Source organism: Falco rusticolus, chromosome 2 (assembly GCF_015220075.1).
Source record: "Falco rusticolus isolate bFalRus1 chromosome 2, bFalRus1.pri, whole genome shotgun sequence".
Taxonomy (NCBI): domain Eukaryota; kingdom Metazoa; phylum Chordata; class Aves; order Falconiformes; family Falconidae; genus Falco; species Falco rusticolus.
In genome coordinates this window covers 26,607,393-26,631,682 of record NC_051188.1, presented here as the reverse complement: position 1 = coordinate 26,631,682, position 24,290 = coordinate 26,607,393, and the positions used below count along the sequence as shown (strand labels likewise).

At 40.3% G+C, this 24,290-nt stretch overlaps 1 protein-coding gene across 2 annotated transcripts in view; it reads left to right on the top strand.

Moving 5' to 3' along the window:
* The first annotated feature begins 229 nt into the window (after nt 1–229).
* Nucleotides 230–24,290, top strand: part of LOC119143678 (coiled-coil domain-containing protein 169-like) — a 60,880-nt gene continuing 36,819 nt past the window's right edge. For both annotated transcript variants that reach the window (XM_037378178.1, XM_037378177.1), the window contains exons 1-4: nt 230–525; nt 6,627–6,709; nt 7,162–7,272; nt 7,365–7,405. In XM_037378178.1, the coding sequence (XP_037234075.1) occupies nt 449–525; nt 6,627–6,709; nt 7,162–7,272; nt 7,365–7,405 (312 nt within the window). In that variant the 5' untranslated portion in view covers nt 230–448. The remainder of the gene's footprint in view (nt 526–6,626; nt 6,710–7,161; nt 7,273–7,364; nt 7,406–24,290) is intronic.

Below are 24,290 nucleotides of genomic sequence, written 5' to 3'. Positions count from 1 at the left end.
CCGTGCTACTTTACGTCCAAGTGTTCAGAACAATCTGCACATTATTTGTGCATCCCAGGTCCCAAAAAGCTCAGCACGCAAACTGGGCCAAACCTGTATTGTGTTTTTTCCCATTAATTCCTGGCGCGGCCCGAGCCACACGCTGGGGACTTCCCTGACAGAGCGGAGAAGCCGCCTCCCGGCAGCGGCTGCCGGCGGGCTGAGGGGCACCGCCACAGGGAAAGGCGACGCCAGCTGCTGGGCGGCCCCCGCTCCGCTTTCCCCGGGCAGCGGGAGATCCGCGGTATCTGGGGTTGAGCGCCCCGAGGGGTGACCGGGCCGGGGGCCAGGACCCCCGCTCGCCGCCTCTGGGGCCGCGCCGAGCCGCTCCCTCAGGCCAGCGCCGGCCGTCGCTCCGCGCAACGGCGCCGACGCGGGGAGTGCGCGCTGGGCGGCGGCCGGCGGCGGCATGGGGGATGGCGGCGGCGGGCGAGCGGCAGGCCCCGACCGGCTGGCGCTGGAGCTGGGGCGAGAGAGGCGGAAGAAGTGAGTGCCCGGCGGGGACGGGGCTGAGGCCGAGCTCCGCAGGCGCCAGCTGTCCCGGGGAGCCGCGCCGAAGCCCCGGCCGTCCTGCGGCAAAATGGCGGCTGCTGCCTGGGGCGGGAGCGCCGGCCGATGCGGGGGTGCGGAGCGGCCTGGGAGGCCCTGTGCGCCCGGGGGGGACACGGCTCGGCCCGGCCGGAGCGCAGCCGGGAGCGGTGGGGCAGGGTGTGTCACGGGGCACGGTGGCCAACAGGGACAGCTGGCCAAAGGGCTGGCGCTGGCCCTGGCCCGAGGAGCTTGAAGATGCAGGAGAAATAATTTCAGCCAAAGGTGAGGCTGGTGCGGAAGAGCCGAGGAAGACAAGACTGGGCGTCATGGTTTAACCACAGCAGGCAGCTAAGCACTGCAGAGCCGCGTGGTCACTGCCTTCCCAGTGGGATGGGGGAGAGAGTCGGAAGGGTAACTGAGAAAATACGTGGGTTGAGGCAAAGGCAGTGTAATAAGTAATAAAGGAAAGAAAAAGGAAACAAACACACCCAAGAAAAGTAAGCGATGTGAAAAACTCCAGTTGCTCCCCACCAGCTGGCCAATGGCAATCTTCAAGCAAGGCAGCCCTGGCAAACTGCCCCCCACCCCCCCTCAGGTTTTATTGCTGAGCAAGGCATTAGGTGGTACGCAATACTCTGGTGGTCAGCTGGGGCCAGCTGTCCTGGCTGTGTCACCTTCACAGCTTCTTGTGCACCCCCAGCCCACTCGCTGGTGGGGTGGGGTGAGAAGAAAAGGCCTTGGTGCTGTGTGATCACTGCTCAGCAATAGCCAAAGCATCACTGCGTTATCAGCGCTGTTTCATCACAAATCCAGAACAGCACCATATGAGCTACTGTGAGGGAAATTAACCGCACCCAAGCCAAAACCAGTACACTGGGACTGGAAGCCATGATGGAGTAAAAACATTAGAGGCCTTACGTGGGTGCATGCCTGACTGGGGGAAGAAGAACCTGATGGACAATGAGGTGGTCATAATACACACTTCTTTGCACAACGTTGAATAAATCTGGAAAGCTGGATTTCACCTTTCTCTACTATGAGCAAATATCTCTGAAACCTACAGGGAAGGTATGGCATCTCTCTACTGCAGTTTGCAGAGAAGATGAGGACTGGTTACTGCTCCCTGTTAGTTCCCTTGCTTAAGCAGGAAATGTTTCAGTGCTCTGATGATTGCTGATTCTCCTGCAGTGGTGGGATTCTAGACTTTTTCCTCAGTTTGCTTAGGAAGTTACACATTTTTCCCCTGTGTTAAATAACATGATTGCCTTTTGAATGTTAATAAATTCAAAGTTAGAAAACGTCAGAAGCTCCCATGCTGTCTTAAGTCAGACCCTTAATATTTACATTTCCATACAATTTTCAAACATTTTATTCCATGCTGACTTCTCCCTGGATAATGTTTCATTCAGTGTCTGGGCTGCAGATCTCTTCAAACTAGTCCTGCAATTATGGACTTTATAAAATGTGTATTCATTAATGGAAAGGGCGAAACCAATACTAACAGAGTCAAAATAGGTACACAGCTTCCGTGTTTGAAATGACACAAAAAGGAGCTTAGACATGCTTGCAACATGTAAGCAAATGTCCTTTTACTATGTTTCCTGAATAGTAGTGTGCCAGTGGGATGTGTGTTCTACATATCAACTGCAGAATGGTATTGGCTTTCTTGCACTGCTTGGATATATTTTTTTGTTGTTGTTGTTAATGAAAATCTGATTTCTTTATGTACCTTAAGTTCTTGCTAACATCCCTGAGAATCTTCTGCGAGACTGTGCCCGAAGTCCAGGACACATTGTGAAGTGGTGGCTTATTTGCCAATGAAAGGAATATATATACTTAATAAAAAACTTTATTGTGATGGCATGACAGTAAAAGACTTGTTGCTTCAGGTGGATTCTACAAATGTTTCCCATGTGTATCTTGTGTGTGCAAATAGACAATACTAGTATTGTCGATCTCACAGAGATTGTTTATTCAACCTGACTGTTGATGACCAGGCTTGTTAGACATCTGTATCTAAACCAGTGGCATGTGTAGTCAGTGAATACAGAAGGGCTCTTTGAAGGTGTGATTCATCTGACCTACTTTGGCTGGCTGTTTTAGCATGAGATGACTCACACCCTAGGAGGTGCCTGTTTCTCTCCATTGGGTATAAAGCAAGATGAGGATAACTGGCTTGCAGATAGATGTCTGCATTCTTTCACAGCCATCTCACCCATGCCTCTTTTTACTGGCTTATTTGATTATTGTACCATTTAGGCAGTTTGCTAACAGCCCACCTCCTGCTCTCATTTAACAGTCATGAAGAAGAGATTTTTTACATCAAAGAGTAAATTCAATCATCCATATATGTAAGGGGGTCTGTACCTAAAGTACCTGCTGATTCTCGGTGATTGTGGATGTAGTACTGTGAAATCTTTCAAAGGCTTTAATGAAAGTCAACTTAAATTTGACTCTGAATTACTGTAATCAAGATTCAGTACAGGTTTTGATTGGGAAATGTCATGGCAAATGTTTCTGAGAGAAAGAGAGAAGGCATATAATGCTGCAGTAGACATCTTAATAAAGAGATCTTAAAGCCATATATATATGCATGTCAGCTACTTACTGATGTTGATGGAGTTGTGTGTTAATTCAGCTTGTGAGATTTCAGCTTCTCTGGCTTTGCTTGCCAGGAAGGCTGCAGCATTTTCCCAGCACGCTCCTGACTGCGAGTGTGAGAAGTCTGTAGCTTTCAATACTGTATATGCTCTTCTTTGTGGTGCCATTTGCACTGCGCAGCATTGTTTCTGCTTCATTTATAGGTTCTGAAGGCATCTATATACTTTTGTCTTCCACAGGAATCGGTAAAGATCTGTCATGTTATAGAGCTGATAGCCTAGAACTGATGATTTGCCTTGAGCTTCTCCTGTAATGTTTCACCGGCTTCTCTCTCCACTACAGAAAATGGCTTCAGGCAGCCTTTTGCCTGATACGTGTAGCAGATATCCAGATATGGATAGCAAAATGTGCAAGAAAATGGCTTTCATCCTAGGTGGCTGTCACTTTCAAGTAAAATAACACCTGTACGCTGTCTTAAAGAGAAACTTAGCAATTTTTTTCTTTTATCATTTCAATCACAGCCTTCTTTTCTGCACTGTGCTTTTTCCCCCTTTTCAAGAGAGCTTTCTTGTTATGCTTAGTATGCAAGGATGTAGTTATGCTCCCCTGATGACTTAAATGTGAGCCTCAAGGATTTAAGGGCTTTCTTCTGTGATGACTATAAATTGTCCATTGACATGGGAAAGATTCATAGTGCTTGAATGTGTCTATGTTTAGCACATGTGAGGCTGCAGGAAAGTCACACCACAGTCCCTCTAAGTACAGACTGAGTCTTTGGGCAGGCACAGCTGCATTAAATTCACAGTAAAATATATGGTGTGACCATCACTTCCTGTCACAATTAGAAATAACTCCAGAAATGCAAAATACTCTGTTACATTAAAAAGCTGAAATATTTACCAAGTTGGTCAATGTGATTTATTTCTGCATCCTCTGTTAGGGCAGGGACTGTGATTTACTGCACATACACTGACTAAAATAGAGAGGTTCCACCCTGGCTACTTTCTGGGTGCTATTGGAGAATTAAATGTATAATAATAATTGGATTTTTTTGAAAAAAACCAGTTTCAGTTGCCAAATGAAAATACAGCTTTCTGTCAGTGTAGCAATTACAGTCTGACACCTGACAATTTATCATTTCTGTACACACTTTCATCAGGACAAAATATAATTGGAGTTGTCTGGCAGTTTTGCTAATGGTGCAGAAAGAATAATAAAATCTAATGTACGCAATGTTGTATAGAGTCTTGTAATGGTAACATAAACTAAAAACTGAAAACACTGGATGTAAAGAACTGATTCTTCCTGTATTATCACTCTGCATCCATCTAAGCACCTGGTTGGGATTTCTTTAGAAAGGAAAGCAATTTCATTTTGATAGCTCAGCTTTAGTTACAGCTTTGACTGTGTCTAATTTTCAGTGTTACTTCCTTCCAAAAATCCCATTTTAGCACTCACTGTCGTCATCATTTCGTCTTTTCCAGGCACTGAGAGGTTGATAGAAATCTGATTTACAGAAACTTTATCTATTTGTGTTGGAATGATACCAGCAATGTAGTAAGATTTTGTCTTTCTTCTTCCTAGCCATCTGCATATTTCATTTGGAGTGGAAGCAAACAGGCAGCAGAAATCAAATTTCCTTTGGTATTCCTGCATCTAAGCTTTTTGACCTATATGTTTCAAGTCTAACTTTTGCTGGGGCTTTCACCACAACCATTTTGTCTCCAGCAAGTTACCAATACTTTCATTATTTCTTTGCCTTTGTCCCCCTGTCTCTGATTTAACATTGGCAGAGACAAAAAGAGCAATGGAGCAAGGAGGGAGGGGAAGACCCAGCTCTCCCCTGCCATTCAGACATCTCCTGCTGTTCTCCAGTGTGTTTCTTGCAGTGAAATTACTCTTCTTTATATTTCTTTGCTATTTCAGCTCTTCAGCTTTCCTTATTCCAGGCATACCTCTTCTGTTTCTTAAGATGGGTTGGTTTGCTTCTGCAGCTTTCAGTTGAAATCTGATGTTTCACACTATAGAAAAGAAAGTCACCAACTGAATGTGAGCATGAGGAGTGCAACAGGTGGTACCATTTCTTAATCAGCTCTATCATCAGAGCATTGATGTCTCATAGGCCAATTAACTATTTCCTTAAGAGCATTTCTCATTATGAACATGTTCAGAAAGAGAAGATCCGTGTTGACATGGAAGCTCCCCTTTAAAATAATAAAACACACCAAAAAATAGGACAACACTATTTTCTCTCTTGCTTGTTTTAATGAACTCGGGTGAGATTTAAAAGGCATCTATAGTCATGTTGGTATTATAAAGCGTTTTCCAAAGGGCTTTATTTGAAGAGTTTCGGTCTCAGTTCTTTTGAAGTATCTCAGTTTGGGCACTGAAAAATGGAGGCACCCAAGAACCATTGGTTGTTTTTTTTTAAACCTTGACTTTCCAAACAACTTTAAAGGACAAAATCACAAACTGCTTTTGCGTTGTGGTGTGGTGTGTTTTTCTTACAACCTACACTGGTGTGGGCTGACTTCTTGAGAACTCATAGGCAGGAGAATTTATCCATAGACATCTCCAAAAAGAACCAGGCTGTTGGCATAAATATGGCCGATAATTTAGTTAGCAGTAATTTTCTTTTGCTGTGATTGAGATGGTTATGATTCATTGTAGCACACTGAAGTAACATCTTAAAGGATGAGAGTCATTCAGCATGTTGTCTGTTGCATGCAGGTGGGTTGTACTCTCACCAAAGTCCTCTGCTAGTTTCTGCTGCTGGTCATACCTTCCAAGGCAGAAAGAGCTCAGTTTCCATAGTACTTGCCAGCTGTCTGGCTGCCCCACCAGAAGTAATCAATTGCCAGAAATATATTTTCCCACAAGGTTAAGATACTGAAAGACATGATGGCTTTAGCTCCTGGTTTTGGGTTTTTTTTGTGTTAAATTCAATGTAATCACTGGCTTTATTTTCTGGTAGTCATAATACATGGTATGCTTTGATTGTTTTTGTTATGGGTACAATTTAGAAAATGACAATCATTGACTAGTGAGTCAAAATGAAGAATTAATTAGAATTTCAAACAGCACATCTCTCAGGCATATTCCCATTTCAAAAAACATATTCCTTGGGCATCTTCTTTAAATGAAAAATTAAGGCCAGGGTCTTTTCTACATTTGTTTAATTCTGATGGTCTGCTAGACATTTTTTAATTTAAGAAATACTGGTCTTGTTTTTTATGGAAGTAATTTTATTAATGACATAGAAATGCTTCCATTGTTTTTAAGGCACTGTAGTATCTGTAGAGAAAAATACGTTAAAAAAGCATGGGCAAGATGATGTAATTGCATAGGAATGACTAATAGATGCTTCAGCTGAAAATATATTTGCTTTATTCTTTGTAATTTTAATAATAAGATTAATGCAATAGTGAATTTATAGACTTCTCTAAATACCACAGGGAAATCCTTGAAATCTCAATATTTGAACTAGGAAACACTGTAAGAGAGCTGGAAAAAAGACTTTGCTGTGTTGAAGATGAAGGTAAGTGAATTACAACAGTCTTGCTAATTGATTAGGAAACACAAAAATATTAATTATTTTGTGAAGGCCCTACAGAGATACATATTTTTATTTAGAAATACAAGTTTTCCCTTTTCAGACATGGCTATTAGAGGTGTGATGTTGCAAATGTGAACTTAAGGAATGCTACATGCTGCCATGTTTGCTTTCTTCATTAATTATTAATGATACTATGAATAACATGAATTCATAGAGTTGGTTAATATTCTGGCCACAGTAAGCCCTGTGAAAAAATCCCTTGATTTATATTTTCGAGCTCTTTTGTATGCAAAGATCCTCATTATGAGGATTACTAATTTGAGACTTTCTCAGTCTCCAGAAAAAAAGTGGGAACAGTTTGAAAAAATGCTAAGTTTTACTTTAAACAGCATGAAATAATGTGGAAGATAGAATAATCCTGTATTTGTTTTAAGGTAATGAATGGAAAACCAGATACGAGACACAAGTAGAATTGAACAAACAGCTAGAAAGGCAAATAAATATTCTTCAGGACAAGATGGAGCTTATTCGTGGAAATCCAGCAGGTAGAAACGCGTATTCATAACTGGCTTTTGATACAATTAGTGATTATATGTTGAAATTATATCAATGGATCAAATTTTCTGCTTACTTGTAGATAAACTGTCCATTGTTCGCACCTTTGATCAAATGCCTGTGGTGAGTACTATGACATTTAGTTGCTTAGCAATAAATAACACTGTAATTGAAGAACTTGTATAATCTTTTGTTTTCTCATGATAAAAAAATACCAGCAGCCTTGGTCTAGAAACCACAACAATCAGTCCTGCTTCCTTTTTTATTGTTTCAGATAATGCAGTTACTTATAAATTTATAGAGTAAAATCATTATTTAGGAGGTACGTAAGACCTGAATGTTGGGGAGAACCAAGCAGTGAAAATTTTAACGGAGTGAAGGTTGTGTGATTGAATCTGCAGTAAGGCATATGAGAAGGAGTAGCTGGGCTAGTTCTGTGAATAAATGAAAAATCTTAAACCTTGATCACAAAATCATGGACTCGCTTAGTGTTTGACCACTGTCACAGTAAAAAAAAAGTGCTTTCTTGTGTTCAGATGGAATTCCATGTGTTTCTATTTGTGCCCATTGCCCCTTGTCCTGTCACTGGGCACTACCGAGAAGAGGCTGGCTCCCTCTTCTTCATTCACTCCTATCATGTATTTATACACATTGCTGGGGTCCTTCTCTTCTCCAGGCTGAACAGTCCCAGCTTTCTCAGCCTCTTTTCATCTGTCAGATGCTCCAGTCCCTTAATCAATCTTCATAGCCCTGTGCTGGACTTGGTTCAGGAAGTCCATATCTTTCTTATACTGGTGAGTCCAAAACTGGACCCAGCACTTCAGATATGTCTCACCAGTGCTAAGGAAAAGGGACATATTACTTCCCTCAACCTGCTGGCCACATTCTTCCTAATGGGGAGTCCAGGGGGCCATTGGCTGCCTTTGCAGCAAGAGTGCATAGCTGGCTTGTGGTCATCTTGTCGCGCACCAGGACCCCAAGGTCATTTGCTGCCAAGCTGCTTCCCAGCCAGTGGGCCCCAGCATATGCTGGTGCCTGGGGTTATTTCTTCTGCATTTCCCCTTGGTGAACTGAATTTCATACGATTCCTCTCTGCCTACTTCTGCAGCCTGTTGAGGCCCCTCAGAATGGCAGCACAGTGCTCTGGTGTATCAGTCACTACTCCCAGTTTTGTATCAGCTGTGGTAACATAGGTGAATAGTTGCAGTAACGTTTTGCATAATAGAGTTACAGGAATTCCTCATTGTACAGTGAATCTTTGCAACACTGAAGGAAGTATCTGTTTTCATTTTGAAAATGTTATTCCTTAATACATTCGTATTTCATGACCTGCATTTCAACAAAGCATAAAACATTTTTCTGCGATTTTGAGGAGAAAATGGCAAGATAAAACCAGCAAATATTTTGGCCGTCTACTCTTCTAAAGTTGTAAATAAAGTGAAAACAATTTTATATTCAGTACTGATTTTTTCTTAAGTCTGTTGTCTGCTGAAATTTTTTGCACCTTGCGTCTTACTCACTCTGTAAATAGGGAAGGTAGATAAAGATGTGATAATGCCTTGTCACATAAGTAGGAATAATGGACATTATAAGGCAGGCCTGTGATGATTTTTATTCCAGTTGCTTATGCTTACAGAAATGTTTCCATCTGACTTTTTTGTGCTTCAGATTCTGAAGATTAATGGGAGTTTACTGAGCCTGGAAGAAGCTTCATGGCCTATTAGTAGGAATGATTATCTGTTGTAAGCAGGGTGTGAATAACTGCTCTTTCTGATCTGATACATGGCTTTCAGGTAGTAAACATTCTTGCCAGTTTTAGTACTGTCCTAAAGACTATGGTCTGTCCAGAGGGGAGAAAAAAAAGTCCTTAGGGATTTAGTGAAATATTTCATTTTCCTTGTTTTGATTTTCAGGAGTTGGAAAGAGGGGAAGAAAATAGATATCTTTTATGTTGGTTTTTTTTTCACTGAAGATATCGGAAAAGTCAGTGTATATTTACAGATACTCTTGGAGAATGCAGAGCTGCTCCAGTTTTATTTAAATTTTTAGGAGATAAAACACTACGAAAAAAAAATAAATACACAGATTATTTTGTGCTGTTTAAGCATATAGGTTTATCCAAATCCTTTTTATGTTTTGGAGAGTTGCTCGAGGGAGTAGGTGGGAATATTTAGCTTCTCCACAGATGAGAATAAAGAGCAGATGTGGTGAGTGGGTGTAGAAAAACAAAGAGCTTTGCAGCCAGTCATCAATCCACATTTGCTCAAAGTAAAAATGCTGAGAGTGGGTATATATAAAATTGTGTGTGTGTGTATGTTAATCAAAAGCACGCTATGATATTCAGCTTTCAGCTTGCAGTTGGGTATGAATAGGAATATATATTTCTTATGCATATTGCACAGGAAAAAATTATTCACTGAAAGGGTTGTCAAGCATTGGAACAGGCTGCCCAGGAAAGTGGCTGAGTCCCCATCCTTGGAGGTATTTAAAAGACCTATAGATGTGGCACTTAGGGCTGTGGTTTAATGGTGGACTGACTTGGCAGTGCTGGGTTAATGGTAAGGTCTTTTCTGACCTAAATAATTCTATGGTTGTATGAAGCTCTCTGGAAAGATAGCAGTGTGATTCTTGGAAAGATAGCAGTGTGATTCTTCCAGCAAGGTGATACAATTTCTATAATATGGCAACAGTAGACAGTAGATTTTGTTTTGAGCAACGTATTTCAAAAATTAAATCAGGCACAACAACAGGGTACAGCCTTCCTGGGGTGCAGAGAGTCCCCTCTCTTCTGCCTGGTGCAGTCCCTTTCCAGTGCTGTCCCGTGGTGGACTACAATTCCCGGCATGCTGGCTGGGGTTAAACCACAACAGGTGCTAAGGAAATGCAAGAAACAGTAAGTGAAGACAGTGAACTGGATAAAAGCAGACATAAAAAGTAAGTCTAAGTGATGTGTTAAATGACAGGCAGGAAAGAATTAAAAAATGAGAAGAGGCCCATTGATAAAACTGGTGATGGAAAGAAAATTTAAAAAGCAATGAGGTATGAGACAGACAGGAAAAAAATTAAAATAGGGATGTCAAAGTAGATAAAAATAGGCAGAGAAACGAAATTTTAAAAGCCACAGGATTAAAAGATGAAAAGATCAAAAAATAGGGATGGCAAACTAGAACGGAGACAGAAGAACAAGAAATAATTCAAAACTAAAGGCATCAAATGGGATAAAAGTAGATACAGAACATTTTAAAAGTGACAAGCAACAAAGACATTGAAATAAAGATGGCGAATAGATAAAAGTAGAAAACTTAAAAAGCAAGGGGGATTAGGGAAATAACGTGAAAAATAGGGACAATGAATTAAAACAGAAACATAGAAAGAAAAACTAATAAGCGAGGGTGCCAAGGAAAGAGAAGAAATAATATTTTAAAAGACAGTGAAGGGAATAAAAGTAGGCATAGAAAAACCATTTGAAAAAGCAAAAGGGATGAGGGAAATAAAGGGAAAAACTAAAAAATAGGGAAAGCAAACTAAAACAGACGTAGAAAGAAAGTTTAAAAAGCGAAGACACTAAGGAAAGACAAGAGATATTTAAAAGAAATGACAGTGAAATACAGAGAGCAAACACCATAAAAGTACAAAAATTTAAAAGCAATGCAAATTGGGGAAATAAATGGAAAAAAAATAGGGACGGCGAACTAAAATGGAGATGTAGAAAGAAAACTAAAAAGTGAGTGCCATAAGGAAAGAGAAAAAAAATAAAGACAGCAAAAAAGAGTGAATGGAATAAAAGCAAACAGAAAATTTTTAGAACAACAGGGATTAAGGAAAATAAAATTAAGTAATGGCAGTGAACTAAGACATGTAAGTAGAAGGAAAATGTAAAAAGCCAGGGGGCTAAAGAAACACAAAACCTAATTTTAAAATTATTGATGATGTCTGCCCCATCCTTCTTCTTCCCCCAGTTTTATATTCTGGACATGATATCATGTGGTATGGAATATCCTTTGGTCAGTTGGGGCTAGCTGTCCCAGCTGTGTCCCCTCTCAACTTCTGGTGCACCCCCAGCCCGCTCACTGGTTGGGTGGTGTGAGAAGCAGAAAAGGACATGACTCTGTGTAAGCGCTGCTCAGCAATAACTAAACAACCCTGAATTACCAATGCTGTTTCCAGCACAAATCCAAAACATAGCCCCATACTAACTACTATGAAGAAAATTAACTCTACCCCAGCCAAAACCAGCACAGAGAGACAGGATAAAATTTAAAATAAAGACAGTTAATAGGTTGAAGTACACATAGAAAAGAAATTTCAAAAGTGATGGGGTACATGACAGATGAAAGAATTAAAGAACAGTGAAAGCTAATTAACTAGCCATAGAAAGAAAATTTAAAAGGCAATGTCCTACATGTCAGACAGCAATAACTTAAAAAAGAAAGACAGTGAATAGGTTAAAGTAGACATAGAAAGAAAATTTAAAAGGCAACAAGGCACAGGATAGAAGGAAAACATAAAAAATAGGGACAGCAAAGTGGATAAACTTCAACATAGTTTAAAATGTGATGGCTTTAAGGAAAAAGACAAGAATAAATAAAAAATAAGAATAGGGGAAAAAAGACACACAAAATTAATTTTAAAAGTGACGGGGTGCATGTCACAGGAAAGAATTAAAAATGCTGATTCAGGGCTTGGATAAAAGTAGACATTGGAAGAAGTGACAGGGCATAGGACAGACAGGAGACAATTAGAAAATAAAGACAGTGAACTGCATAAAAGTAGCCATAGAAACTAAATTTAAAATTGACAAAGTGTACTATGGAAAGGAAAAAATTAAAAAAAAGACAGGAAACTAAATAAATAGAGACATAGAAATAAAATTTTTAAAGCAACTGGGTACAGGACAGGGAGGGATTAGAAAACAGGGACAGGGAATCAGAGGCAGACACAGAAATTTTTTAAAGGGACAATCTGCAAGAAACATAGGAAAGAATGAAAATGCAGGAACATGGATGAGAACAAAAGGAAGCATTGAAAGAGAATTTAAAAAGTGACAGTGTATATGGAAAAAAATAAGGAATTAGAATTCAGGGAAAGGGAGGCAGATAAAGGGAAATGTTGAAAGAGAAATTAAATAGTGATGGGTACAAGAAATATAGGGAAGAACTTTTAAAAAATCAAGAAAGGGAGCTGGATAGAGGGGGACATAGAAGGAATTTTAAAAAGCAACTGAGTACAAGAAATATAAATAAGAAGTAAAGCATAAAGACAGGGAGATAGAGGACAATGTAGAAAGAACATTTAAACACTGATCGGGTACAAGAAACACAGGAATATTAAAAAAACTAGGATGCTGGGGTGGATAGGAAGAACCATACTAAGAAAATTTTGAAAGTGATGGGGTATGAGAAACACAGGAGATAATTAAAAAATGGGAACAGAGAGATGGAAAGAAGAAAATAAAGAAAATTTTAGAAGTGATGGAGTACAGGACAGAGGGAGGCATTAAAAAATAAGACCAGGGCACCAGAGAGAGAGAAACATAGAAAGAGAAATTAAAATGCAACGGGATACAAGAAACACAGGAAAGCATTGAAACATAGGGAGAGGGAGTTGCAGAGAAGGAAACAGAGACAAAAACTATGCTCCATTAATGAATTATGCAACAGTTTCACCTCCTGCTGCAGCACCAGCCTCCTCGCTCTGCCTCTTGGCCCTGAATAATTGATGGCAGTGAGCACAGCAGCAGCAGCAGCAGCAGCAGCCCCAGCATCCTTCCTGTGCTGGCGGCCAGGTCGTTAGGAGGCAGGGTTAGACACGCAGGAAGGCCAGGGTCTACGGGGACAGTCAGAACTACAAGGACAGGGCACAATGGAAAGCAGTTCACTGGCACACTAGAAAGTGGTGGTAAAAGTGGGATGGGTCTTAAGAAATGCTGACTAGTAGTAACAAGAAAATCCAGAACAGACTGGTCGTGCAAGCTGGATGCAAAACACAGGCACATCTACATGAAAACACCCAGACTAGGACATTAGCCAGCCTTACCCCCTGCTTTGTCTTTGGGCTGAAAGTCCTCACCTCTGCCTGCTGTGTGCCTCGCAGACCTGTGTTCCCTCCAAAGGCTCTATTTCTTTTTCATTGTGTTGCACAGGGTTTGGCAGCTTAGCACTCACATTTTTTTATTATGCTAGCAGGTTTTCCTACGTCTGTGGGCACCTAGGTAGGTTTAATATCTTCCTCTTCAGACTCAAAGTCACCTTTATTCCACTTTGACTGAGGGACCTAGATCATCATAATGACATTTTCAGCAAGTGCTGTTATATCCTCGTTATACTCCTCCATGTTCATAATGACAGTTCCTTTTGTATCTGGATTTTCTCCACTCTTTCTAATGGGGCTTCCTCCTGTAGAACTAGTGCTAAGAGGAAAAAAGCGTATAGTCATAATGGGTGAGATACACAGCACTGTCTTTTGTAATGCTTCATAAAACAGCTTTTGTTTCAATTCTAAATCTTCAGTATTTTTTCAAATAGGAACAGACAAGAGAAAAGACGAGTCCACTAGCTAAGATGATGAAGAATCAATTATGTTCCAACTCTACATTTAATTAACAAAGACACAAGATTCTTACCAGACTGGGGACTGTCTGATCTGGTAATGGCTTCACGTCCTACTTCTACCAATTGTGGATAAATTAGATATACATTCTTGTTTCAACATGTAAGCAAGCAGTTATAGAGAGGTATACACAACCAAAGTTTTATCCCCATCTCTGCTTGGGAGCATGAGCCCATTTCAACATCTTCTGCTGTAATGGGCTCTCTTGGTTTCGTCTGCCGTAGTAAGCTTTCATATCATATGGTGGAACTTCTCTGTATCTGTTGAAACACTCCTGTTGTCCTTCCCCTTAAGGTGTAGTCTGTTTAGTGGGAGAGTGGCCTCAATACTGGAGACTTTGGTGTTGCATGGTTATCTTCTGTATGAGGGTGACCTTGGCCTTAAATGGGGATAACTATGTGACCTTGACCTACGACGATAGTTACGACTCTTCCCATTGCCTCTTCTTTGATATGGCGGCAATCATGAGTAGGAGTGAGAGTGGGCACAACTAAATGATTGAGAGCAGGAGCAAGAGGGGGAAGAACCTGATCTTGGCTTGGAATAGGGATACAAACTTCCAGACCAAGATGAAGCACTGTAGGGAGACTTGGACCTTAAAAAAACAATGAAAAAACCCCACCCAGACCCACAACACAAAATAAATGAATGAAGTTAATTTAAAACAGCCACTCACACCAATTTTTTTCTCACTTTTTTTTTTTTTTTTTATTCCTCTCCATATGCTTATGTCAGAGCTTCTTTCAGCTGCTGACATACTGCTACTGCAAATTGAAGAGCATGGTAACATGTAAATTTTCTGCTTATAAGCCAGAACAGCTGCTGCTTTGTAAGTGTAAAAACATACAGGAAGGGTAAATGTTTCCACTCACTTCTATCACATGAACTACTTAGTTATGGATGGATTTAAGGTGGTGTATACTGGCCTCTACTGGTACGTGAACGTGCACATTTTTCACTGCTCAGCAGCTACGTGCAGTGCAAATACTTGTTGCAGTAAGATGCAAAAAGAGCAAGCCTTAGTAGCTACAGCACAGTATCAAGCATCAAGAAAACACGGTTTAGCCTGAAGACAGTAAAGCTCCATTTTAAAATGCCAGCTTAGTCAATTTAACTTGACTGCATATTTGGCAATTTGCACAGGGTGCAAAATACTTGTTTTGCATTCTTACATGCAGGACTGGCTTCTAGCCAAACATTGTAGCAAAATTTTGCACATACCTGTAGCTCTAACTAAGGATAGTGACCACATTTCAAGAAAAATCATATCTAAAAGCCGCTAAACTCAGCCTCCAGTAATGAATGCCATTGCTCTAGGAAAGATACTGACAGCATTACTAAGAGAGCTATTCAGACTCCTGCCCATGGGCTTTTTTGAGGATAGAAGACATCAGCTACCCTGAGTTTTTTCTTCACAATTTATTCCACATATGCTCATTTCTCCTCCTATTTGAGATTTCCTTACACAAGTCTGATCTTTTGATTTGTAAGAAAAATTTAACCAGTCTGCAGTCCAGGTTAAAATCTCTTTATGTATCCACATGAGATAGACAGAAGAGAAAATTAAGGCAGTGTCTCTCACATATCTCCTACAAAGTGCTTTGAGGTAGGTAATAGTTACAATCAGACTAGGGAGATGCAGAAACTACACCTATGCAGTTTCTAGCCTGCTCATGGCTGTCAGGAGGTGAAGGATGTCATTACAGAGAAGCTTTAGTAAAAAAGGCACCTGTTCTTTAACAACCACTACCCAATTATAAATATCAGTCAACTGTAATCCCTGCCATTTTCGAGCTAGTGACCTACATATGAAACTCCTGTCGCTGCTGATCCCTTGAATCATCCAGTCCATCTAATGACAGAGAGAGGTGGATTGGAACTCTTTCTGATTGTTCTAGACAATCTCCTTCTCATTAGGATTATGTAAAACATTTACCTGGAAAATGAATACCTGTGCTCCTTTTGAATCTTCCTATATGCCATCAATCCTGTAGGAGAATCATTCATAAACTCATAGAGTTTGGACTTCTTTTCGCTGTTAAAATCAGTTTGACTGTTACTACAATTATAGCTTGACCTTTATTCCAAAAAGACACCAAGAAACAAAACATGGCCAAGATGCAAAAATGTGTACTGCATGCAGTGCAAAAGGTGAACATCCTAGTTAACCAAAATCAGTTTAGAATTCCTACAAGTTTTGGAGAATGTTATAGAATTCCATGTGTCTTGGTTTAGTTTTGCATGTTTACCATATGCAATGAAATAGTCTGTTGGATAAAACTCTTTGTCGTTTTTGCTTATGTCGGATGTACTTTAGTGTGACTGCAGTCTGATATGCTATCAGAATACAACAATGAAAAACAACGCAATTTCATTGAGCCAAATACGTATTCCTTTTTAAGTCTCCATTCTCCGTAAAATTCCTCCCTGCATAAGGGAGGCCAACAGCATCCTGGCTTCTATTCAAAACAGTGTGGCCAGCAGGGCCAGGGAAGTGATCATCCCCCTGCACTGGGCACTGGTGAGGCCGTACCTCGAACCCTGTGTTCAGGTTTGGGCCTCTCTCTACAAGACAGACACTGAGGTGCTGGAGCGTGTCCAGAGACGGGCAGCGGAGCTGGTGAAGGGTCTGGAGCACAAGTCTGATGAGGAGCGGCTGAGGGAACTGGGGCTGGTTAGTCTGGAGAGGAGGAGGCTGAGGGGAGACCTCATTGCTCCCTAAAACTACCTGATAGGAGATTGTAATGAGGTGGGTGTTGGTCTCTTTTTCCAGGTAACAAGTAACAGGGATGAAACAGCCTCAAGTTGTGCCAGGGGAGGTTTAGATTGGATATTAGGGAAAATTTCTTCACCGAAAGGTTGGTCAAGCACTGGAACAGGCTGCCTGGGGAGGTGGTTGTTTCACCATCCCTGGAGGTATTGAAATAAATGTAGAGGTGGACTTAAGGACCTGCTTTAGTAGTGGACTTCGTAGTTTTAGGTTAACAGTTGGACTCAATGATCTTAAAGGTCTTTTCCAACCTAAATGATTCTGTGATTCTATAAAGAAAGTGCTGCTGTTGTTGGGATGGTATTTGAATGTGCTGTTGGTAGTGCTGTTGACTGATGACATGTTTGCAGGAGCTGGGGTGTATCCTGGAACAGGGGAAGGTATACCCAGCAGATGGAGGCTGACCAAGTGGAAACTGAGGAGGAAATGGTGGCGGTGGTACCGCCAGTGGAAGAGAAAGCGCATGGGCTGGGGGAGGATGCAAGGGAGGTGGAGGCATATGCACAAAGACTGCTGTTACAATGGTAGTGCTGGGGTCTGAGTCCTTTAGGTACCTTTGCTATGCGGATGTCCTCAATTTGAACTTCTAAAGAAACGCAAACCCCTGTGTCCCTTTTATGCTCTGCATTGATTTTAAAGAGGAAAATGAATGAAGCAGGAACTTGGTGGTGAGCACTTCCTGTTCTCAACTTAAGCATTTTTCTCCCTGCTTTCTGTTTATTTGAGACTACCCTCATTTCTTGATTATCATACTTGCCTTCCACATCCTCACCCCAAGCAGTTCCCTCAGTCTTCTCGCCTTATACTCAGTTTTGCAACTGTGGGTGGAGGCTGCCTATGCTTAAGAGACTCCCATCTCTCAGGTGCCAAGTGCCCACTGCTCCTCTGCCACTTCTTGATACACTTAATACTTTGCAATTCTGAGCTTCAAAGTACTGCACAGATATTAGCTGGTCTTCTCTCAAGCTTCTTTTCTTCCATGTATGTTTCCTGATTTGTTACCTCGTAGTGACCTAATTGGCCTGGTCTTGTCTCTGAATTGTTCTTTCCTTGCTTACTGAATTTGAGATTTTTAGATAATCTGTGGGATGAATACTGGTTTTTTTTGTTTTGATTTACCTTTAAGATAAATTTTTACATTTATATTAACATTATATACATTTTTATAAACCCTTACAATCTATCTATAATAAATATGTACCAAAAGGAAGGACTATATTGGCACGGCATTAACAAAGAAAACAGCCTCCTCTCTCTCTCCAGCTGGGAGAAAGCAGCTTGGCTATTTGAGATGACTAAATTGCAGAAATTCAAAACTGGCATAGAATAACAGCGTTGACTTTTCCAAGAATTTGCTCAATCACTATCAGCTAAGCCACTGAAAATAGAATGTTGGAGGCTGATTTCTATTGGGAAATGAATTTCTTCGGTCCTGTCCAGCCAGTTATCTAAAGGGTGGTTTTCCACCTCATTCTGTAATTATGTTTAATTTTGATAGGTGCTTACAGTTCCTCAGTCACGTACTAGAGTTTTATTTGAAGTAATTTTACCGCAAGCACAGATCTTCTTTGTTAAAACCAATCCAATTAGAGCTACTGAAAAATTAGTTACCACTTGTATTCTCCGCAACTATCTGTGCATACTTAATTATAAATCAGCTGTTGTAGAAATTAAGTACATGTTACAGACTGGTTTAACAGGTTACAAGTCATCATAGACTGATTTTCTGTGAAATACAATTCTCAGCCTGGTCTGCCACCTGCTGAGTGAATTGTACTGGTTTTCATCGGATGACCTTTTGGAATGGGGAGAGGAAAAAGAAAGCAATCCCATTCAGCTCATCTGAAGATAATTTTTTTAAAAGAAATTCTAAAGTTACAGTCACTTTCCAGTTGTGGGTATTGTTCCTTCTTGGTGGCCCAGAAGACATGGTAATGCTTGTTGTCTTAGTACAGGAACCAGACAGCCCTTGTGAGTAAATGCAAACAGTTGGAAAATAAGCTCTAATAAATACAGTATTTCAACAGCATATATTGAAATAAAACTTGCCTTCTTTTCCAACACACTGCTGATTAACAGAGAGGAAGATTTAGAAAGTTCAGTGGCAGTCACCAGAGCAGCAGGAGGTGTTACAGTCACGAGTGGTGGTGGAGTTGGTGGTGGTGACAGCTGCTGATGAATCTAATTACTGAGCCCTTTTGTGTAGCCAGTTCCATTGATGAAGTTGTTCTCAGCCTAGAGGCAGAAGAACACTTACAAAAAGGTCATCTGACACTTTAGTAGATAGATGAACAAAAGTCTCTACAGGATAAAATGACTTGTGTGTTCCTGTAAATGCTATCAAGCCTAAAATAAATCAGCATACAGAGATATGAACATGTCACATGAAACACTGATATTAAAGATTGGTAACTCAGAGTATCTGTAGTTAAAGTACTTCAGTGTTAACACTGAATTTGAAAGACAGGCAATCGTGTTAAACAAAAGCATGACCTGAATTTGCTAGGTTGTCCCTAAAGAGTTGCAGATTCTGTAACAACAGATAATGCATTTGAAAAGTAAATGTAGCCTTATGTAATTTAACCTTGTTTAAGGAGATGAAAATTAATATACTCTTCTCTTCCAGCTGTTTACAAATAGACTTTTCTTAGAGTTTACAAAAATGTCATCATGTTACCCAGCATAGGAAGTTGTTGGCAATTAAGGCATCAGGAGAAACATCTGTCTGATGACACAATGGGCATATATGTTCCTCAGATTCCAGTAATGCTCTTCTAGTACTTCTGTGTAATTAGAAGCATCAAAATAGGTTTTAGCCAAACTAAGGAAATTTTGAGGGTTCTTATCAATTATACAAATACGTAGATGATTAATGGGTGAATGTGGTCTTGAATGGAGAACATGAAGATATAAATGTTCAATAGTGTAAAAAATGTCTAGTATGCAACAAATAGCTGTACAGTTTTGGTATTTCATTGTTGTAACATTTGAAGATGTCAAGTAGGCTGTGTCATGATATTTTGACTAGTGGTCTTTCCACTATCTAGTACGGTGAGAAGGCACCGACATCAAGATTAATGAATAAAACACATCTCAAAAAGCCATGAGTGGGTTTGAGTTTTGAAGGTTTTAACCAACTCTCCCTTGGCAAAGAATGTGGATTAAATACCTAACTATCCATTTGTGGCAGGCCACAGTCAGTCACCAGCATTGGCTATATAGTTTTGCGTGAGAGAAGGGGCTGTGGACAAACTAAATGCATTGTGATGTTTTAGGTTAACAAACATGGGAGTAGCACTTACATTCATCACAATAACTCATTCCACAGCTGGGAATAACAACTGCATCTGTTATTGTATCTTTACAAATGAGACATAATAACTCATCTGGAATAGGACCATCTGAGGAGGAGGGGAGCTCCTCTGATAAAAAGGGAGGCTTTTCCTTCTTCCCTCTAGCATAAGCTTCCCTCGAGCCGGGGGGCGGGAGGGGCGGCCATAGGTGGGGAGGGCAGGGCAGGAAGGTAAAAGAAAAAAGTAAAAGATGGGTAAAGGAAAACTTTTCCCGCCTTTGGATTTTATCAAAGGAAGCTAATAAATGGAAGTCTTCTTATTCCACATTAGCCTAGCCACAATACCAGAAAGGGCGGGGGGTGGGGGGGCGGGGAGGGTAGGCAGGGAGGAGCAACAACAATTTTCTTTCTATGGAACTTCCTTAATCATTGCATCAACTATGAAATTAGATCAGACTGAAAGAATCATTGCTTGACAGGTAGAAAGCAGTGAAGTGCATCCCACCTCTCCTTTGCCAGAGGGTAAATGTAAATTGCTGGTTCGGGTTAAAGTTAGTCTCTGAGTAATTAAATTTTATAAATGAAAGAAGTCTATGTTAAAACTTCTACAAAAGGAGATCTATGACAGAAAAATAGAAGTGCTACCAAGTGCATTCTAAAACAGCCACTCTTGTCAGCACACAGTAGTATTTTCTTAGTTTATAGCAACAGGAATACTTCAGTCTGTTTCACACATGAGATTTGCTAAAAGTCAGAGGGGGAGGAAATCTCAGTATAACAGCTATTTGTTAAATTTTGCAAGAAGCCTTTGAAACGTAAACCAGAAGCAAAATGAGCTTTCAGAGAATGACTCCAACGGTAAACACTACTGAAATGTCTTGCAGAAGCACAGATTCTTAGCATACCTTAAAGTTACCCAGCTTCTAGGGGCATGAACAGTAGGATCACCCTATTTTAGTATTAGAAAGTATCACAGATTTTGAAGTTAAGATACAATGACAGTGCTTCCTCCTCTGCAGTTACAGAGGCTGGCCAGCTTGGCTGCATTGCCACTCAGACGTTTGTGCATGGTTTCTCTAATTCACTTTTTGGTCAGTCCAATTAATTCCATACTTAGGCATTAATAGTTGGTATTGCATATTTCCCAGTCTTTGTCATCATAACACCCTTTGCATTGTGATCTTTCACCTGCATCATGAAACTCCTTGGAATTCCTGTGCTCCTTTTAATTCTGGGAACAGACTCAAAATTTTTGTCCTGTTAGGAAAGGAAGTGCAGACATATCTCAAGTCCCACACTTAAAATGACATTTCAGTGATTATTCTAAGCAGTGAAAGCCTTTAATCCTCTCCTTTTACCTAGTGAAAGGTTGCTTGACTGAAATATCCACTTTCCTCAATGAATGTAGCCAGGCTGTACCAAAGGCTTGAGCAGTGTTTTGAACTCAGTTGACATTCTTTGGCATAACTTCAGTATCCTTAAAGTGAAATATCCCTTAGTTCACTGTCCACTCAGAGAAGAGACACAAACTCTCTCCCTCTCCAAAGCAAATTTCTGAGTGAGAGCTTAATTCAGCATTCTGAAGCAGTCCCTGGGGAAACTTATATTCACCATTTATATATGAAGGTTGAATTCATACCTCATGTATATACCTTCAGTGATTGATGTTAAACAGCATGAATAATCAACCAGAGGCTTCTGTAATTAAAACTCACAAATATTCAATAGATGTGGTCAACAGAAGCATCTTGTTTTTATATGAAATTTTAAAGGCTTTGAACTGTCATTAAAAAGAGTTAGAACCAGAAAAAAATTCAGTACTTTAGAGGAATTATAGAGGAATAAAGGCAGGTTAATTAACATTGATAATATACAGCTGTGGGCTGGCTTTGGGGCGGTGGGTTGGCTGATGTAGATAAGGTGCAGCTGTGGCTGGTTCCTCCTAAGTAGTTAAATAGCTCTAAGGGGTATGAAAAAGAAGGAGCATATGAAGAGGAGCAATGGATGAAGAGAGACCCAGAAGAAGCAGAGGGAAGAAAGTGTCCTGGATGTAGGAGAGACAAGGAGAGGCCCTGGGAGAAAAGAAGGGGGCCTGGATGAGGAGAGGCTGGCTGGAAGAGGACCCTGGAGAAGGAAGATTTCAAACGCAGCAGAGGCAAGAAGCAGGGTGGACTGGCCTGAAAAGGATGAAGAAACAGCACAAACATTACATTAAATTTTGAAATCTTGTGGGGGATTGGTGGCCATGCTGGGGAAAGGCACAGAAACTGCTTATTGAAGTTAGCCTGGTATGGGATGGTAAAAAAGTCTTGTTGCAGCTGGTTAGGTTGGGTACTACTGCAACATGGTACTACTGAAATAGATGAAAATACGTGTGAAGGTTCACTGAGAAAGATCTATGGACATATTTGGTGAGTATGACCTAGAAAAAAAATTACACATCTGTTATTCCAGGTCTCCCTTGAATTTTGAAAGGCTTTGCAACATTGCCACGTAAGTTCCGTATTTCACCCCAAGAGAAATAATTCTTACTATGAGTGTTCATGTATTTATGTAATTGTCAAGGTGAAAAAAAACCTTAAAAGCTTGGTAACACTAGAACCCCTGTACAATCTTAGTTTTTGTTGGACAGTTCTTTCTATAGTGGCCAGGTTTTCCACAATGAAAGCAGGTGTATGATGGTAGAGGTGGACCCGAGGGTTTCTTTGCGTAACTAGAAGTTTTTTGGGGGAGAAAAAAAGGAGAGACACATGCATACCTTCTTTCTGTTTTTTTTAAAAAAATAAATCTCTACAATATTTCCATAACCTCCAAAGAACATATCTGACACTTACTTGACTAGATTGTATTCATGGCAAGACTGTATCATCATAGCTTTTTATCTGCTTTGGAAGCATTGGCTTCAGCCAGATTGGCAGTCTGTTTAACAGGTAATTAGTATTTTGCACACACATTAGGCTACAAGGAGACTCAGGTAAGTTACCTCGGGTAAGGAGTTGTGTAACTAATCCAGTTGTCTTCCAAGTGGGTTGAAGCTATGTGTAGAAAAAAGTATACTAGCCAGTGTTTTTTTTAAGCTGGTCTTTAAGCTCCAGACTATCTGAAGAAGCTAGCCACTGTGCATTTGAGAAAGATGTGTGCAAGTAGCATTATTTACATTTAGCAGCGTCAAAAGGACACACAACTTGAAAGTCAAGGCAGTTGGGTTTGCTTGCTGAAATTCAGCTTCAGACACAGAAGCAAAAAAGAAAAAAAAGATCAAGCTTTTTATAATCCCTCAGCAAGACAAAAGAGTCTTTTTCAGTAGACATTTGACCATTATGTGCTGTAGGCAGACCAAACCGCATAGTTTCTCCTCATTAACTTTCATATTAAGTGATTTAACTAAACTTTTTCCAGTTGACAGTGTCCTTTTAACATATAAATTGTAATATAAACCTTATGCAGAACTAGATCTTCAAATTATGGAAGCCAGCTGATGTTTTTTTAAGTAGTACTTCTTCAAATGTATTTATTCCACACTAGTCCAGATACAAGCAGGGTTGAAGGGAGTGACTGTAAATTATTTAGACCTTCAAGAACCTATCATTCAGATCAACCATTCATGTTTTTGTTTTTACATGCATTCATTCACAAAAGCAACCAACTAGTTTCCACATTCTACTAAATTGTTGTTTCATATACAGCTCTTTTCTCAATGGTAGCATGATCTAGATTGACATCTATGAAACAACTTCCATTAATATTTGCAGAGAATTTTACAGGTTATTAACTAATTTGTTTGAACCCAAATGGTTTGCAAAACACATCCAAATGCCACAAAACATTCCTAGGAATAGACCAAAATTCAAATATGGCATTTAATAGATAGTAAAAAGTTTTGGTTTATGACTACACATTACCTCCTGTGCCAGTCTGTACTAAAGAGATTAGAGTAAGTTTTGAGCTGCTTTATGTACCTCCATTTTTTGAAATACTTGAATTTTATCAAAAGTTTAAGTGGGCTTGGACACCAGTGGACAGTTTTTCACATGTTAGAGTAAACTTCACATGACTTTACAGAACCAAGAACACGTTTAGGGGCAGCACTAAGGGAGACCAATTTCCTTCAGTAGCTACTTTCCAAAGTAATCCCCCTGAAATTACACCATTATATTTCTGCCATGAGTGAGGGAAGAAGTTCCCAGTGGGAAGAGGTTTCTTTTTCTTGGAAATGAGCTTTGTCCTTTATTTTCAGAAGAATGAACTAGCTCCTCTGCATTAGGCCCTGCCTTCTCTAATCTTTGTAACGTCAAAGACTAGTAATTTCATTGGCTAGCAGTACATTGTTTCACCAA